The following is a 20,447-nucleotide window of genomic DNA, read 5'->3' as shown; positions in this document are numbered from 1 at the left end:
GGGGGTTAGCCGAGTCCAGGACCTGGTGGACGCAGCACGGCTCGGGTGGTCACTCAAGGCCAGAGTGACAGAGAACAACCGTGAGTAAAAACCCTGAAACTGCACCTCAAGTCTCTGACTCTCCTTTCTTCAACATAACTACACCCATCATCCACACCTGCTGCCCTGAGGCCATACCCCTCCCGTTGGGGGTTATACCATCACTGCTGCACATATACCACCGGCCTCAGCGGACTGTTCTGCAGCGGCGGCTTCAAAGCCGCACTCAACGGGTGGCGTAGTCGATCAAGTTAACATCTACTGCCATAGACTGCCACTTAGTTTGACACCCTGGGCACGGACCGGGTCACCGCCACCAGGACTACTACCCCCATCGAGATCCGGCTCCGGGTATCCCTTGAACATGGCCCAGGGGGTGCGTCACTTTCACGTGCCAAAAGCACTTCATGCTCATTTGCATGTACATGCAAACACTGATTTTTTGGGAGCTGAGGAACGGACTGGCTAGGTAAAGGAATTGCTGAATTTGTCTTTGAAAGAGCCACATATGGATATAGATAGATAGATAGATAGATAGATAGATAGATAGATAGATAGATAGATAGATAGATAGATAGATAGATAGATAGATAGATAGATAGATAGATAGATAGATAGATAGATAGATAGACGGGCGGTGTGAAATCCTGCTAAGAGATTTCCTTTAAGTGAAACTTAGGGTCCGTTTACACAGACCAACCAGCTCCACGATAAGACCACCAATCGGTAAATTTTCACCAATCAGGGTTCGTTTGACTGCCTGTTTACAAAGGCAGACAAGGTAAATGATGCACACTAAGCAATCTACACTTTCACTGCGCATAGGCTGCAAATGTTCTCTGCAGAGCAAGTCCTGTTTACACAGGATGATGCACCGCCGAGAACGATGATCTTTTATGCTGCAAAATCAGCAGCAGCCTGTTTGCACAGCAAGATAATTGTGAAACGAGCACTTTTAACAACGCTTGTTCACAATTATCTTGCAGTGTAAATGCCCGCTATGATTGGCAGCATTTTAAAATTATAGCTAATCAATGTAGACTTTATTGTGGTTTTATAAGTATTTGAAGGGTTAATGCAGGAAAGAAAAAGGTCTTGAAGTTAGAGAGCAGAGTAAACAAGGGCAGGAAACACTATACAGATGCAACTGTTTAAACAATGTGTCTGTGTGTGAATATTCACATTACAGTCAGTTTACAGCCAGATGTTTTGTGTTTGGTTGGGAATGTTGAGGGGGAGAGCTGCATCTGTGCCTGGGAAGATCTACATATCCCCCATAGGACGCATAGCATTCATTCTCTATCGCTCAAATTTCATGGGAAAATAATTCCACTGAAAAGAGAGTGGACAGTGACAGGGTTAATATTTAAGAGGATCTAGAATGAGGATTACCTGGAGATGGCTGACAATACAGAAAGATTCAGGTTTCTTGATCCCACATGTGGAGGATGCAAAAAGTTGTTCCGCACGTCCTATTAACAAGTCACCGGTGGCGGGGTAGCAGCTGCCTTCAGCACAGCCATGGCTGAAGTCTGGATCCTGAGGATGGGCAACTCCCAAAATGATCGCTGAAATAAAACAAAGTAAAGAATCATTCAATAAATAAGTGTATGAAGCTACAATGGAAGAGCTGAACTTAACGCGGGCCTTATCGGGAACTTGAGCTACTTATGCTTATACATAAAAATGGACAGAATACTTTAAACAGTCTTTACAGTCACTTAAATGCATTTTTACAGCTAATAAAAAGTCTGGGTGGCTTCTCTATTCACGTGTTAAATTGCTGGAAGCGGCCCCGTACACATAAAAAATAAACACACACAAATTATATATATATTTTTTTTTTTTTTTTTTTTTCCATTTACACACACACACACCTTCAAGAAAAGAAAAACACTATCTACACAGGAAACAATAATAAAAAAAAATACTAACATGGTTATTTATGTCACTGTCCTTATGTAGAAGAAGTGACATCATGAGACATGAACACAAACAGGAACCCCTTATAATAATAATAATAATTTTTTATTTTTATAGCGCCAACATATTCCGCAGCACTTTACAAGTTTTAGGGGGGACTTATACAGACAATACAGAATAAGCATATCTCATCTCGAAAGGAGTGAGGGCCCTGCTCGCAAGCTTACAGTCTATGAGGAAATGGGGGAGACACAAAAGGTAAAATGTACATATATTGTATAATGCAGCCTTGATATACTATATAGGATAAATAATAATACATGGACTGGTCGCCTGCCAGTATGTGTGCACTCCTGACCGAGGCTATTAAGTGCATGGTTGGTATGAACCTGAAATTGAAGAAGATTTTAATATGGGGGAAAACTGGGACGGACAGATAGTGTGTTTAGTCGATACGCCAGTCTAAAGAAATGGGTTTTTAGGGTCTGCTTGAAACTGTGGGTATTGGGAATTAATCGAACTGTCCTGGGTAGTGCATTCTTAAGAATTGGCGCAGCACGCGAGAAATCGTGGAGACAGGAGTGGGAAGTTCGGATTATGGAGAATTTAAGTTTTAAGTCATTGGCAGAACGGAGGGCACGCGTAGGGTGGTTGACTGAGACAAGGGAGGAGATGTAGGGGGGTACTGAAGCATGGAGCGCTTTGTGGGTAAGCGTGATAAGTTTAAATTGAACTCTGTATTGGATGGGCAACCAATGCAATGACTGGCACAGGGAAGAGGCATCGGTGTAGCGGTTGGTGAGGAATATGATCCTGGCTGCTGCGTTAAGGACGGATTGGAGAGGGGAGAGTTTAGTAAGAGGGAGACCGATTAGTAGAGAGTTGCAGTAGTCCAGACGAGAATGAATAAGAGCTACAGTAAGAGTTTTTGCCGAGTCAAAGGTGAGAAAAGCCCTGATTCTTGAGATGTTTTTGAGGTGTAGAGGACATGAACGAGCGAGTGATTTTATGTGAGGAGTGAAGGAAAGATCTGAATCAAAAATCACCCCAAGACAGCGGGCTTGTTGCTGGGGAGTAATGGTTGAGCCACAAACGGAAATGGCAATATAGGGCACAGGTAGGTTAGTGGAGGGAGGAAATACGAGTAGTTCAGTTTTTGACAGATTCAGTTTTAGGCACAGGGAGGACATAATGTTAGACACAGCAGAAAGACAATCACTGGTCTTTTGTAGTAATGCAGGGGTGATGTCTGGAGCAGAGGTGTATAATTGGGTGTCATCAGCATAGAGATGGTACTGAAAACCGAATCTGCTGATTGTTTGTCCAATGGGATCGGTGTATAAGGAGAAAAGAAGGGGGCCTAGGACTGATCCTTGAGGAACCCCGATAGTAAAGGGAAGGAGAGAGGAGGAGGAGCCGGCGAAAGACACAGAGAAGGAGCCGTCAGAGAGATATGAGGAGAACCAGGAGAGAACAGTGTCCTTGAGGCCATTAGTGCGGAGCATAGTGAGGAGGAGCTGGTGATCCACAGTGTCGAATGCTGCAGAGAGATCCAGGAGAATCAGCAGGGAGTAGTGACCATTAGATTTAGCTGTTAGTAGATCATTAGAGACTTTAGTGAGGGGAGTTTCAGTAGAATGTAAAGAGCGGAAACCAGATTGTAGAGGGTCGAGGAGAGAGTTGTCTGAGAGATAGCGGATTAGACGGGAGTGGACCAGGCGTTCCAAGAGTTTAGAGATAAAGGGAAGATTGGAAACAGGTCTGTAGTTGTCCGTGCAGTTCTGGTCAAGGGATGGTTTTTTAAGTAATGGATGTATGCTGGCGTGTTTAAAAGAAGAGGGAAAGATACCAGATGAGAGGGAGAGCAATTAGCAAATTAGTAAGACAGGACTGTACAACAGATGTGAAAGATCAAAAATGTGTGCATAAAAATAAATAAATAAATAAATAATAGGGCACGGAATTAGATTCCTTTTATGTGTTTATGGGTTTTCCCATGAATTTTAGTTTTTAATATATTTCTTAGTATTTAATAATTTAGACTTACTGGGATACACTTATGAATAATGTCCCTATGATGGGTTATTATTCTATGTAACCACTGTTTTAGCAAATGCTCAGGCCAAATATATTTAGGGCAGCACAGTGGCTCAGTTGTTAGCATTGCAGCCTTGCTGCGCTGGGGTCCTGGGTTTAAATCCCACCAAGGACAACATCTGCAAGGAGTTTGTATGTTCTCCCCGTGTTTACGTGGGTCTCCTCCAGTTTCCTCCCACACTCCAAAGACATACTGATAGGGAATCTAGATTGTGATCCCCAATGGGGACAGTGATGATAATGTCTTTAAAGTGCTGCAGAATATAATAAGTAAGCATAATAAGTGTTTTTCCTAATTTCCTCCTCGCCTCCATCACATGAAAACTTATTTCGGCAAAGTATGCATACGTTTTCAGGAGGGAGAAGGGGTATGCCACTGTGGCTGTGGCTTTTCTCCTTTGACAACAAAAGCAACAGGTGTTGAAATTTAACATGCCCGATCCTTGTTTCCTCCCCTGACAATCTATTGGGGGAAAGTTGGGAGGCTCCTCTACACAAGATTGTTGACTAAGTATGGGTGCCATAATAAGAAACTCGCTGTAGTGTTGAAACAAGGCAGGAATTGAGTCTCTGGAGTCAGGCATGGTCTTGGAGTGTGACGTGGACACATTTGACAAATGAAATATACCTGTAAGTTGCATTTCAAACACGATGAAACTTTTTTGTTGTGCTGGACAACCCCTTTAATGAACCAAAAATTAATTCTTGGTACCAAAAGCACAGTAGGAACCCTCGTAATCCACTTATTTTTGCTGGACCCCTCCAGTATAAAGGACAATATAATAGTAAAACAGACAAATATTGCAACCCACCTGACCACAACCATGTTATGTTTCAAAAAATAAATAATAGGGGTGTTTGGCATGTGGAAGGTTAATCACAGTCATTACATATACTGTTGTTGCCAAAAGGTTTGAGACTGACACAAATTTTGGTTTTCACAAAGATTTCTTCTTTAGTGTTTTTGGATCTTTTAGTTGGATGTTTCTATGGTTACTTACGTACAATTATCAGCATTTCATAAGATTTACACTTTTATTGATAAATACATCAAGATAATGTAAAGACCCAATATTTACAGTGTTGTCCCTTATTTTTCAAGACTTCTGCAATTAGACCTGGCATGCTGAAAGTCAGCTTCTTGGCCAAATCCTGACTGATGAACCATCTTTGCCTAATCAGTGCTTGGAATTCATCACAATTTCTGTGTTTTTGTTTGTCGACCTGCTTTTTGTGGATTGACCACAGGTTCTCAATGGGATTGAGACCTGGGGAGTTTCCTGGCCATAGACCCAAAATTTCAATGTTTTGTTGACCAAGCCACTTAGTTATCACTTTTGTCTGGTGGCATAGTGCCCCATCATGCTGGACAAAACAGTGTTCATCTCCAAATTGCTCCTGAATTGTTGGGACAAGTTAGTTTTGGAGGATGTTTAGTTTAGATCCCATTATTTATTCATGGCAGTGTTCTTCGGCAAAATAATGAGCGAGTCCACTGCTTTGACTGCAAAGCAACTCACACTTAAAGGATCTCAACATGCTTTACTGTTGGCATGACACAGAACTCATGATAGCACTCACCTTTTCTCCTCCACTCATTCTTCCAGATATCTTAAACAGTCTGAAGGGGGCTTCATCAGAGAAAATAACTCTGATCACTGTACTTTCTGCAGAATATCAGACTGTGGACAAATACAGGGATTGGACTGCAGGGGACTAGAAGAATGATTATCTGGAGACAAAAATGTCAGCCCTAGCATGAGTTCTGTGTCATATCAACAGTGAACCATCCTGAAACCATTCATGTGTGGGGTTGCTTTTCATCCAGGGGAGTAGATTGGACTCACTCACACTTTTGCCTAAGAGCACTGACATGAATACAGAATGATAGTTAAAGATTCTCAAAGAGCAACCTCTCCAAATGATTAAGGAGCAACTTGATGATGAACAATGTTTTTTCATGATGGAGCACCGTGTCACAAGGCAAAAGTGATAACTAACTTGCTCAGTGAACAAAACATTGAAATTTTGGGTCCAATGCAAGGAAGCTCCCCAGATCTCAATCCCATTGAAAACCTGTGGTCAATCCTCAAAAATGCCCGACAGTGTGAATATTGAATCTTTGCATTAACGAGCATTTGTCAAAAAAAAAAACCTGAAAAAAACTGAAGCAGCAAACAAAATATATGTCAGTGTCAAAACATTTGACCACGACTGTATTTATCAATGTCTAAAGACAGAATTTTTCCACTGAAAAAATGAAATCTATGCTTGACAGATAAGGCTTGGCACAATGCTTGTGTGTGTTTTATACCACTCGGTAATATTAGGGTGAGGTCACACACCTCGATTTATGGTTCATTTTAACTGAATACATCTTTAAAAAAAAAATGTATTTGACACCATTAGAAGAAAGCTGTTTTTTTCTTTATTTTATGACATCCACTCCGGTTTTTGGAAAAAATTAAGCAATTGCAACATTACAACCTCCCTAAAAATGACAGTTAACGTCTATATGACTTTGGTCTATGTGATCTATAGTGACTCATACCAACATAAGGCTGAAAAGACAACTCAAAATTCTGCTTTACAAAGCGGTGAAAATCCTGGTCACCTCATCAGCAATGAAAACCCCCCTACTTTCCTCATACAAAAAACCCTCCACACTGATCAGTTAACCACACAAAATTCCACAGCCCAGTTTAACTTCAAAGGCTAAACAAACATTGGGACTCAATAGTCTTCCTCTTCTCAAATAGATGTTAGGATTCCAGAATTAGTGGCCCTTCCCAGGGAACTCAGAGCACCGCATGTGCTTTGTACTTTACTTTGTTTAGCATTCATTTTTGAGTTATTGGTATGTACCATATCATGTAAGCTATATGCAATTTTTTTCTATACATTTCCAAAGTTAGAAGTTAAAATCCAGGTATAAAAAAAAAAAAAAAAAAAAATCAGATTAAAAATTATGACTTACGACGTAGATCCAATTGACTAATTTCTTAAAGTACTTTAAAGGGAATCTATCAGTAAGATCAACCTCCATGCAGGTCTTTCAAATGTAACTCTTTACATCTTCTATCTGTTGTTGAATTACCGATAATCTCCATTTTAATTAATATGCAAATTAGATATTAAGTGCACTGGGCATGAGAGAGCACTTAACAAGCTACTGCCTCCCCAGGATGTTTCCCTGCCCAGCACCAGTTTTGTTAGCTTGATTGATATCTCACTGCTTGTGACATCAGGAAAGGAAATTATACAGTGAGCTATTAATTAAGCTGAAGAGTCTGCTGGTGGACAGGGAAACAACTACTTGAGTGCTTCTATCACATTTCCATTATATTATGCCTTTAGAGTTTCTTGATGTTTGTTGATCCTGACATTGATTCAAAAATATAGGAATCTCCATCAAGAAACTCATCATAAAACTTTCACCTTAGCTTTTTTTGGTTTGTTGCTTGCATATTTATTTAAAAAAAAATGTTTATACTTTCTTACAGGTATACCAATTTTTATTAAGTGCCTTTATGTTTTATCTTTATATAGGTGTCAATAAACAGATTTTATAGTAAATTATTTTGTCATGTTGCACTCTGCCAAAACCCAGTTCAATAGATTAGTGTGAAAATGATATCCATCATACTCCTTCATTCACATATTTGCATTTATGGCGGGTGGTACGGAGCCTTAGGGTATGTGCCCACGTAGTGTTTTACAAGCGTATTTGATGCGGAATTTCCGCAGCGGTAACGCTTGTAAAACGCTTGTTAATCCGTCCCCCATGGTCCCCAATGAGAATCCGCAAGTTCTATGCCCATGCTGCGGATTTTTCCGCAGCGTTTTTGATGCGCACAAAAATCCACAGCATGTCCATTCATTTTGCGTTTCCGCATGTGGAATTGCCTTTTCAATGCAATAAAAAACGCAAGGCAATTCCGCATGGCGAAAACGCGTAAAGGCATGCGTTTTTCTGGGAAAGGACATGCGGAAATGAAGCGCAAATTTTCGGCTACATTTCCGCAACGTGGGCACATAGCCTTAGGCTACCGTCACACGTTCAGTATTTCACATCAGTATGTGTAAGCCAAAACCAGGAGTGGGTGATAAATACAGAAGTGGTGACGTGTTTCTATTATACTTTTCCTCTGATTGTTCCACTCCTGGTTTTGGCTTACAAATACTGATGTAAAATACTGAGCAAATACTGAACGTGTGACTGTAGCCAGTTGTAATGATATGCTGTCAGGAGGGAGGCTACAGAAAAGGGCAGCTTTCATTAAGAACCTTTATAATCCTACTGCTGGCAACCTACAGAGCACTCCCCCACTTCTCATTACATTACTGTTCCCTTTGTTGGGGGTAATTAAGCATTTTCATGCTGTAGAATGTGAAGCCCTTTATGGGGTCAGGTATTAAAATCTTTTCAGTGTTATGTCTAGATTACAACCATACTTTTTCTAACAAAAAATAAGTTACATGTTTTATATCCCAATGCCTCAGTATACATGAGAAAAAACAAGACATTCAGGCATGGTATTAATAAAGTCTTTAAAGAAATGGAATACAAAACAGATGTACCAGCAGAGCAAAGCTAGATAATGCTGTGGGTGGACTTTGTGCGGGTCTTAAATGGCATCCATCTGTAGTTCTAACTTTGAAGCTTACGATGAAAGTAATAGAAACCTAAATGAAGTTTGAAATGTTTCTAAACTTGAAGTGAACAGACTTTCCTCTTTCAGAGAATAAAGTTTAAAGTCAGCGAATTCCAAGGGAGTGTCCATGATAAATTAGGAAAGTTCACAAAAAGGTCTTCCTTATCAAAGAGATAAGTGGTATAATATATACTATGCCAGAAGAGGAATTCAGAAACTTTATGTGCTTCATTCACTATAGGGTTAGTCAGTACTGAATTCTGCTTGCCGCAGAACTACAGGACCCAGAAGGACATCACAGATCTAGACAAGCTGCCCAAGAATGCTTAGGCATGATATATAATGGATTAATGAGCTTTGGTTTCTCATTTTAGCCATCCTCCCTCAAATTGTAGTCTTATAAGGACTTCATTAGATGTTCACCTGGGTTGTACAACATTGGAGCAAACCCCCAGCAGACACACCCAGAGTAATGTTCCTTTGTCAGAGCTGGCCATAGAACATGCTTTCTTTTTCTACAATCCATACTATAAGAAGCGATGGTCATATCAAGCAGTTATGTGATGTGTTATGTGATGTGTAGTGTGAATGAAAACCAAATAATGTAACAATAGGCACTCTGTGTAAATAATGTGAAAAAAAATATTAAAATGATCACCTCTGAAGCTATTATGGATTTCAATGAAAACATTGTAGCATGTAAATTAGCTTGTAATTAATTTAGCAGATTTTTATCAATGTCCACTCCCAGCACCAGAACATGAACATGTGAACAGTCCCATCTGCTGGATCATTAAAATGATAATTCTGCATATTCAGAAATCATTCATCCATAGATCTATACCAGCTCAGATGGAAGCAGGTCAGGTAATAATAGACCTACTGTAGGGATGAAATATAGGCTTTATCAGCAGCAACATCCTGCACAAAAGCAACAGGGTCCATAAAAGTGTCATAGTCTACGATCTGGTTCCCCTCTATACAGCAAAGAGTCAAATGCTGAAGGTCACATTGCAACGGACTCTCAGCTGTGAAGTTTAGCCCCAGCATCTGCATCACTAGAGGAGCAGAGATCACATGAAGGTGCTGCACCCAGACAAGCTCTGATCATTACCTAGGATGAGTGCTTGCACCTGAAGCAGCCCCATTGTCCTCCTGGCTGGGGCTCACACACGATCACTTCCCTCCTGTGAAGGAAAAAGACAATGAAGACACGAGCTGTAGACCGGGTACAACACATGAGGAGGAGACCATCAGTCTTACAGGCTGCGCTTCCTCTCCTGCCCCCTGGATGACTGACGAATTTCTCTTTTCAGACCCAAAAAAGTTGAGACTTTAACTTTCTTGAGCATGCTCAGTGCAGATGCCATGTCCCCCACCTCCTGTGCTGCACTGTAGTCACACCCTCTGTATCCTGGGCACTGCTGTGTCCTCCAGAGGTGACTTGTTCAGACGTGGGAATGAATGAGATGAGATGAGATGAGATGCACATGTATAATTAAAATATACACACAATGGAGTGGTGCCATTCTCATTCTGTACATCTACAAAATCTAAATCTATACTGCTATACACTGTACATATATAGGATCTAATGCTATACTGCTGTACATATATAGGATCTAATGCTATGCTACTATACACTGTACATATATAGGATCTAATGCTATACTACTATACCTATATAGGATCTAATGCTATACTACTATACACTGTACATATATAGGATCTAATGCTATACTACTATACACTGTACATATATAGGATCTAATGCTATACTACTATACACTGTACATATATAGGATCTAATGCTATACTACTATACACTGTACATATATAGGATCTAATCCTATACTACTATACATATATAGGATCTAATGCTATACTACTATACACTGTACATACAGTATATAGGATCTAATGCTATACTACTATACACTGTACATATATAGGATCTAATGCTATACTACTATACATTTATAGGATCTAATGCTATACTACTATACACTGTACATATATAGGATCTAATGCTATACTACTATACACTGTACATACATAGGATCTAATGCTATACTACTATACATATATAGGATCTAATGCTATACTACTATACACTGTACATATATAGGATCTAATGCTATACTTCTATACACTGTACATCTACAAGATCTAAAGCTATACTTCTATACACTGTACATCAGGGCCGGCATCAGCACCCGGGCAAGTGCCGGGGCCCTGAGCAGACGGGGGGCCCTGAGCAGGCGGGCACCCCGCCGTGCTATGGGACCCGTGATTGGAGGACAGCGGTGTCAGCGCCCATTTCCCCCCGCTTGCTCAGGGCCCCGGCAGCCGGCGCAATGCTTGCCTCTCCTCGTGCCTCCGCAGCAGGTCCTGTCTCTTCTGCGGCTGCTGCACTGTGACGTCTCAGGTCAGAGGGTGCGGTGACGTCTTTACACCGCGCTCTCTCCTGAGCTGTCACAGCGCAGAGCGGGAAGCCACCGGCGTGCGTGAGGAGTCCGGAGCAGTGGCAGCAGGTGAGAAGTGAGGTGAGTATTTGATTTTTTTTTTTTTTATTGTATGGAGGCATGGGGCATTATATGGTGTGTGTGGGGGGGGGTGACATCCTGCATGGGGCATTATAAGCGAGGGGGGGTGTGATATCCTGCATAGGGCATTATATGGTGGGGTGGGGTGGTGGAACAACCTGCATGGGGCATTATAAGCGATGGGGGGGTGACATCCTGCATGGGGCATTATATGGTGGGGTGGGGGTGTGTGACATCCTGCATGGGGCATTATATGGTGGGGTGGGGGTGTGTGACATCCTGCATGGGGCACTATAAGGGCGGGGGGGGTGACATCCTGCATGGGGCATTATAAGGGAAGGGGGGTGACATCCTGCATGGGGCATTATAAGGGGGTGACATCCTGCATGGGGCATTATAAGGGAGGGGGTGTGTGACATCCTGCATGGGGCATTATAAGGGAAGGGGGTGTGTGTGACATCCTGCATGGGGCATTATAAGGGTGGGGAGGTGTGTGACATTCTGCATGGGGCATTATAAGGGGGGATGTGACATTCTGCATGGGGCATTAAAAGGGAGGGGGGGTGACATCCTGCATGGGGCATTATAAGGGAGGGGGTGTATGACATCCTGCATGGGGCATTATAAGGGAGGGTGTGTGTGTGACATCCTGCATGGGGCATTATAAGCGAGGGGGGGGTGATTTCCTGCATAGGGCATTATATGGTGGGGTGGGGTGGTGGAACATCCTGCATGGGGCATTATAAGCGATGGGGGGGTGACATCCTGCATGGGGCATTATATGGTGGGGTGGGGGTGTGTGACATCCTGCATGGGGCATTATATGGTGGGGTGGGGGTGTGTGACATCCTGCATGGGGCACTATAAGGGCGGGGGGGTGACATCCTGCATGGGGCATTATAAGGGAAGGGGGGTGACATCCTGCATGGGGCATTATAAGGGGGTGACATCCTGCATGGGGCATTATAAGGGAGGGGGTGTGTGACATCCTGCATGGGGCATTATAAGGGAAGGGGGTGTGTGTGACATCCTGCATGGGGCATTATAAGGGTGGGGAGGTGTGTGACATTCTGCATGGGGCATTATAAGGGGGGATGTGACATTCTGCATGGGGCATTAAAAGGGAGGGGGGGTGACATCCTGCATGGGGCATTATAAGGGAGGGGGTGTATGACATCCTGCATGGGGCATTATAAGGGAGGGTGTGTGTGTGACATCCTGCATGGGGCATTATAAAGGAGGGGGGGTGACATCCTGCATGGGGCATTATAAGGGGGGGTGACATCCTGCATGGGGCATTATATGGGGGGGGAGTGACATCCTGAATGGGGCATTATAAGGGAGGGGAGGATGTGACATCCTGCATGGGGCATTATAAGGGGGGGTGACATCCTGCATGGAGCATTATTAGGGGGTGACATAATGCATTGGGAATTATAAGGGGGGTGACATCCTGCATGGGGCATTATATGGGGGGAACAGCCTGCATGAGGCATTATGTGGGGGGAACAGCCTGCATGAGGCATTATGTGGGGGGAACAGCCTGCATGGAGCGTTATATGGGGGCCAGTATTCTGTATGGAGCTTTATATGGGGGCCAGTATCCTGTATGGAGCATTATATGGGGGCCAGTATCCTGTATGCAGCGTTATATGGGGGGCAGTATCCTGTATGGAGCATTATATGGGGGCCAGAATCCTGCATGGAGCATTATATGGGGGCCAGTATTCTGAATGGAGCGTTATATAGGGCCAGTTTCTGTATGGAGCATTATATGGGGGCCAGTATTCTGTATGGAGCGTTATATGGGGGCCAGTATTCTGTATGGAGCATTATATGGGGCCAGTATTCTGTATGGAGCATTATATGGGGGCCAGGCAGTATTCTGTATGGAGCGTTATATGGGGGCCAGTATCCTGTATGGAGCGTTATATGGGGGCCAATATCCTGTATGGAGCGTTATATGGGGGCCAGAATCCTGCATAGAGCATTATATGGGGGCCAGGCAGTATTCTGTATGGAGCGTTATATGGGGGCCAGTATCCTGTATGGAGCGTTATATGGGGGCCAGAATCCTGCATGGAGCATTATATGGGGGCCAGTATTCTGTATGGAGCAATATATGGGGACCAGTATTCTGTATGGAGAGTTATATGGGGGCCAGTATTCTGTATGGAGCATTCTATGGGGGCCAGTATTCTGTATAGAGCAATTCGCCGGTTTCTGAGCTATTATAGAATTTACAATAGATATCACTCATGTAATGTAAGAAGTGAAATCTTTGGCCTTGTACTATATATATATTTCTCTGCGGTATCTGTGCATCATGAATCGTGGTATGTGATAAAGGGGCCCACTGAGACTCTTTCGCCCAGGGCCCACAAACACCTGGAGTCGGCCCTGCTGTACATTCACTGCTCAAAAAAATAAAGGGAACACTTAAACAACAGTATATATCTCTAAGTAAATCAAACTTCTGTGAAATCAAACTGTCCACTTAGGAAGCAACACTGATTGATAATCAATTTCACATGCTGTTGTGCAAATGGAATAGACAATAGATGGAAATTATTGGAAATGATCAAGACACCCTCAATAAAGGAGTGGTTCTGCAGGTGGGGACCACAGACCACATCTCAGTACCAATGCTTTCTGGCTGATGTTTTGGTCACTTTTGAATGTTGGTTGTGCTTTCACACTTGTGGTAGCATGAGACGGACTCAACAACCCACAGAAGTTGCTCAGGTAGTGCAGCTCATCCAGGATGGCAGATCAATGCGAGCTGTGGCAAGAAGGTTTGCTGAGTCTGTCAGCGTAGTGTCCAGAGGCTGGAGGCGCTACCAGGAAACAGGCCAGTACACCAGGAGACGTGAAGGGGGCCGTAGGAGGGCAACAACCCAGCAGCAGGACCGCTACCTCCGCCTTTGTGCAAGGAGGAGCAGGAGGAGGACTGACAGAGTTCTGCAAAATGACCTCCAGCAGGCCACAAATGTGCATGTGTCTGCACAAATGATTAGAAACCGACTCCATGAGGGTGGTATGAGGGCCCGATGTCCACAGATGGGGGTTGTGCTCACAGCCCAACACCGTGCAGAACGCTTGCCCACTTGCCTCAGAACACCAGGATTGGCCACTGGTGCCCTGTGCTCTTCACAGATGAAAGCAGGTTCGCACTGAGCACATGTGACAGACGTGACAGAGTCTGGAGACGCCGTGGAGAGCGATCTGCTGCCTACAACATCCTTCAGCATGACCGGTTTGGCAGTGGATCAGTAATGGTGTGGGGTGGCATTTCTTTGGAGGGCCGCACAGCCTCACTGCCATTAGGTACCGAAATGAGATCCTCAGACCCCTTGTGAGACCATATGCTGGTGCGGTTGGCCCTCGGTTCCTCCTAATGCAGGACAATGCCAGACCTCATGTGGCTGGAGTGTGTCAGCAGTTCCTGCAAGATGAAGTCATTGAAGCTATGGACTGGCCCACCCATTCCCCAGACCTGAATCTGATTGAGCACATCTGGGACATCATGTCTCGCTCCATCCACCAACGTCACCTAGCACCACAGACTGTCCAGGAGCTGGTGGATGCTTTAGTCCAGGCCTGGGAGAAGATCCCACAGGAGACCATCCGCAACCTCATCAGGAGCATGCCCAGGCATTGTAGGGAGGTCATACAGGCATGTGGAGGCCACACACAATACTGAGCCTCATTTTGACTTGTTTTAAGGACATTACATCAAAGTTGGATCAGCCTGTAGTGTGTTTTTCCACTTTAATTTTGATGGTGACTCCAAATCCAGGCCTCCATTGGTTAATAAATTTGATTTCCATTGATGATTTTTGTGTGATTTTGTTGTCAGCACATTCAACTTTGTACAGAACAAAGTATTCAATGAGAATATTTCATTCATTCAGATCTAGGATGTGTTATTTGAGTGTTCCCTTTATTTTTTTGAGCAGTGTATATGGGATCTAATGCTATACTACTATACACTGTACATATATAGGATCTAATGCTTTACTGCTATACACTGTATATATACAGGATCTAATGTTATACTGCTTTATACTATAAATACAGGATCTAATGCTATACTGTTATACACTGTAAATATATAAAGGATCTAACACTATACTGCTATACACTGTACATATATAGGATCTAATGCCTTATTACTATACACTGTATATATACAGGATCTAATGCTATACTTCTATACACTGTACATCTACAAGATCTAAAGCTATACTTCTATACACTGTACATATATAGGAGCTAATGTTATACACTCTACATACAGGGTGGTCCAAAAGTAGGTGGACAGAAAGTGTAATAAGGTTATGAAGGGGGAGATTTATCAAACATGGTGTAAAGTGAAACTGGCTCAGTTGCCCTTAGCAACCAATCAGATTCCACTATTCATTCCTCACAGACTCTTTGGAAAATGAAAGGGGGAATCTGATTGGTTGCTAAGGGCAACTGAGCCAGTTTCACAGATCTCCTTTTCACAGATAGATCTCCCCCAAATCTGTTTTCTTTTCAGATAATTCAGATAACACATAATGGCAAATAATTTAGATACAGATCAAAGAAAATGGATTTTAACACAGTGTTGGAAATCTCAAAATACTGAAACCGTTAGAGCAAATTGGGTTGAAACATTTGGTACTCAAGCCCCAAGGAGACAAACCATTTACCGCATTCGTGACAAATTCAATGCCCCGGCTCAATCCTTAATGCTCCAAAAACTGGTCGACCCAAAACAGTCTGTACAGAAGATAATAAACAACTTGTTGCTGAAACATTTGTTCAGAGTCCAAAAAAGTCCACCAGAAGAGCCTCTTTGGAATTGGGAATTTCACGAGCTTCTATCATGCGAATCCTGAAATCTATTGGGTGGAAAGCTTATCGTCCACGTCTAATTCATGGTTTATTGGAGGATGATCCAGACAGGCGGCTGCAATTTAGTGTTTGATAAATCTCCCCCTTCATAACCTTATTACACTTTCTGTCCACCTACTTTTGGACCACCCTGTATATAGGATCTAATGCTATACTGCTATACACTGTACATATGTAGGATCTAATGCTATACTTCTATATAGTGATGAGCAAGCATGCTCGCCACTGCTCACTACTAGCCCAAGCATCTCAGTACTCGAGATGCTCGGAGCTCGCCGAGTACTTGCACGATGCTCGGGCAGATGCTCGGGTCCCCGTCCTGCATGTATGCATGACAATCAACATGCAGGGATTGTCTGCCACTTACTGTAATGCCGCAGTCCATGTAGACTTCTCTATACCTCTCTGCTCCTATTTACTAATGGTTCGTGACCCCTCTTTCCCATCCTGATTTCCATGCAGACTTCTCTATACCTCTCTGCTCCTATTTACTAATGGTATGTTCTTAAAGTTACACCAGTTACCCCCCACTTTCATTTATGACCTTATTTACTTAGCCTTTGAGTATCTAGCATCTGGTTCATCCTTAATCAGCTGATCAAGATGAGCACAGACCACTCCCCTCTGGTTCAAAGCTGAATGCATTCTGTTACAAACATATTGTGGGTCAGGAGTCTGTGTCAGACTTTAGTCTGTGTCCATTACCTTAAGTGTAGCCATTAGCTGAAGTGTGAGAAACATGAATTAATCCTGAATTAAACCTGAAGGGTACTGAAGGTAACTGGATACCAAGTCACAGTAAACAATGTTTGTGTTTGTTTTCACTCTCACCCCCTTAATCCTTCACCTTTTCCAACCACCCCTAATCCCTACACCTGGTAACGAATTCTTCATCTCTCCCTCCATTCTCCCCACCCATCTCACCTCCTCCTCAGAGCTATTCCTCAACATACAATCCTTTGTCTCCAAACACAGACAGCCACCTCATGCCCTCTCCTGCTCCCACCTACTAACACTTTCTCTGCTCCTCCTCACTGCCGGTGACATCTCTCCACATCCCGGCCCTCCTCACCACATCCCTACAGTCACTTCCACCTCCTACCCACGATCTATCCCAAACTCTCGTAACCCTTCTAACCTTATACCCATCCGCCCAGCCCCCGCTTCCCCAGTCCCCCTAACAGGAGCTCTATGGAACGCTCGCTCTGTCTGCAACAAACTTTCCTACATTCACGATCTCTTCATCACTAACAAGCTTTCCTTCCTCGGCATCACTGAAACCTGGCTCACCCCCTCCGACACGGCCTCTCCTGCTGCACTTTCGTATGGCGGATTCCACCTCTCCCTTACCCCCCACCCCACCGGCAAGCACGGTGGAGGAATAGTTTTCCTCCTCTCAGATAACTGCTCCTTCTCCCATATCCCACTGCTACCCTCAATTACTCTCCCCTCTTTTGAAGTGCACTGCGTGCGCATCTACTCCCCTTACATCCTCCAACTGGCAGTCATCTACCGCCCCCCAGGATCAGCCACCACTTTCTTTGACCACTTCAACACTTGGCTACTTCATTTCCTCTCCGTTGACATCCCCATTATCCTCATGGGCGACTTCAACATCCCCATTGACACTTCCCTCTCAGCTGCCTCTAAGCTTCTATCCCTCACTTCCTCCTTCGGTCTTACGCAGTGGTCTTCCACACCCACCCACAAACACGGCCACACGCTGGACCTCATCTTCACCCGCCTCTGTTCCCTATCTAACCTCTCTAACTCACCTCTCCCTCTCTCTGACCACAACCTACTTACACTCTCTACCGTCTCCTCTCCAGGGCAACAATCCCCACTCCATAAACTTGCATTCCCTCGCAGAAATCTCCAACACCTTGACCTACACTCACTCTCTGAATCCCTTCTCCCTCTTACAGACATTAGTTCCTTACATGATGCAGATATTGCTGCCACTTTATACAACACCACAACAGCTGCAGCTCTCGATTCAGTTGCCCCCCTCACACATACCAAAGCTCGCACAATCAACAGACAACCCTGGCACACCAGCCTAACTAAAGAACTGCGACGGGCCTCCAGGGTTGCTGAGTGTAGATGGAAAAGGTCCCACTCCAATGAGCACTTCATCGCATTCAAACAGTCCCTCACTACCTTCAAGTCCACACTCACTGCAGCAAAACAAACATACTTCGCATATCCTCCCTGTCTCACAACCCCAAACTACTATTCAACACCTTCAATTCTCTCCTCTGTCCCCCAGTGCCTCCTCCCTCTCCTCTAATTTCAGCCGAAGACTTTGCCTCATTCTTCAAGCAGAATATTGACACCATCATACAAAGCTTTTGCCTAAAGCCCCCACAGGCCCTCACCACACCTACTCAACCCTCCTCCTCCAAAACCACATTCTCCACCATTACGGAAGATCAACTTTCCTCTTTACTCTCCAAATCACACCTCACCACCTGTAAACTTGACCCAATCCCGTCCCACCTCACCTCATCCCAAACCTTACCACTATCTTCATCCCACCCCTAGCCCACCTCTTCAACCAGTCACTAACAACTGGTGTCTTCCCCTCATGCTTCAAACATGCCTCAATCACACCAATCCTCAAAAAGCCCTCCCTTGACCCATCCTCTCTGTCTAGGTATCGCCCATATCACTTCTCCCCTATGCCTCAAAACTACTAGAACAACACATCCATTCTGAGCTGTCCTCCCACCTCTCCTCCTGCTCTCTTTTCGACCGCCTACAATCTGGTTTCCGACCCCACCATTCTTCTGAAACTGCACTGACTAAAGTCACCAACGACCTACTAACCGCCAAATCTAAGCGACATTACTCTGTCTTCCTCCTCCTAGACCTGTCATCTGCCTTCGACACAGTGGACCATTCCCTCTCACTACAAACTCTCTCATCTCTCGGCATCACAGACTTGGCCCTATCCTGGATCTCCTCATACGTAACAGACAGGACATTCAGTGTCTCTCACTCACATACCACCTCCTCATCTCGCCCCCTATCTGTCGGTGTCCTCCAAGGTTCAGTTCTAGGACCCCTGTTCTTCTCCATCTACACCTTAGGTCTGGGACAGCTCACAGAGTCTCATGGCTTTCATTATCACCTTTATGCTGATGACACACAGATCTACCTCTCTGGACCCGATATCACCTCCTTACTAACCAAAATCCCACAATGTCTGTCTGCTATTTCATCCTTCTTCTCTGCTAGATTTATAAAACCTAACATGGACAAAACAGAATTCATCATCTTTCCGCCATCTCATTCAACACCCCCAACTGACCTATCCATCATAGTCAATGGCTGCCCACTCTCCCCAGTCCCCCGGGCTCGCTGCCTTGGGGTAACCCTGGACTCTGAACTCTCCTTCAAACCACATATCCAAGCCCTTTCCACTTCCTGCCGACTCCAACTCAAAAATATCTCCCGGACCCGCACATTCCTCAACCATGAATCTGCAAAAACACATCATCTCCCGCCTTGACTACTACAACCTCCTGCTCTGTGGCCTCCCTTCCAACACTCTCACACCCCTCCAATCCATCCTAAACTCTGCTGCCCGACTAATCCACCTGTCCCCCCGCTATTCCCCGGCCTCTCCTCTCTGTCAATATTTTCACTGGCTCCCCATTGCACAGAGACTCCAGTTCAAAACCCTAACCATGACATACAAAGCCATTCACAACCTGTCTCCTCCATATATCTCTGAACTAGTCTCCCCCAACCTCCGATCCTCACAAGATCTCCTTCTCTACTCCCCTCTAATCTTCTCCTCCCACAATCGCTTACAAGATTTCTCCCGTGCTTCCCCCTACTCTGGAACTCTCTACCCCAACACATCAGACTCTCGTTGACCATAGAAACCTTCAAAAAGAGCATGAAGACCCACCTCTTCCGACAAGCCTACAACCTGCAGTAACCACCATTCCACCAATACCGCTACATGACCAGCTCTACCCTCACCTACTGTATCCTCACCCATCCCTTGTAGATTGTGAGCCCTCACGGGCAGGGTCCTCGCTCCTCCTGTACCAGTCGCCGTCACATTGTGTTCAAGATTATTGTAATTGTTCTTGTATGTATACCCCTTCTTCACATGTAAAGTGCCATGGAATAAATGGCGCTATAATAATAAATAATAATAATAATAATTACAGCGATTGCCCAAATCAATGGGAACAGTGCTCAGTGAAACAAGAAAAGCCGGCAATTCATCAGCCGCATACAGTTATAACATCGGTACCCGACAATTTAG

The 20,447-nt window shown here is 44.2% G+C and overlaps 1 protein-coding gene across 2 annotated transcripts in view; it reads right to left on the bottom strand.

Moving 5' to 3' along the window:
• The window catches only part of LAMB1 (laminin subunit beta 1), a 70,399-nt gene extending 60,292 nt beyond the window's left edge, over positions 1-10,107 (bottom strand). The window contains exons 1-3 of one of the 2 annotated variants that reach the window (XM_073652178.1): positions 9,978-10,107; positions 9,829-9,901; positions 1,432-1,607 (exon numbers count right to left, since the gene is read on the bottom strand). In XM_073652178.1, coding sequence (XP_073508279.1) covers positions 1,432-1,607; positions 9,829-9,862 — 210 coding nt within the window. In that variant the 5' untranslated portion in view covers positions 9,863-9,901; positions 9,978-10,107. Of the gene's footprint in view, positions 1-1,431; positions 1,608-9,828 lie in introns of both variants that reach the window. The other variant, XM_073652179.1, reaches the window with a different exon arrangement.
• Positions 10,108-20,447: the final 10,340 nt, after the last annotated feature.

Source organism: Phyllobates terribilis, unplaced genomic scaffold (genome assembly GCF_046119375.1).
Source record: "Phyllobates terribilis strain yellow unplaced genomic scaffold, ASM4611937v1 Scaffold_11__3_contigs__length_659146591, whole genome shotgun sequence".
NCBI lineage: Eukaryota > Metazoa > Chordata > Amphibia > Anura > Dendrobatidae > Phyllobates > Phyllobates terribilis.
The sequence above is the reverse complement of the archived record's forward strand: the minus strand, read 5'-3'. Positions and strand labels throughout refer to the sequence as shown.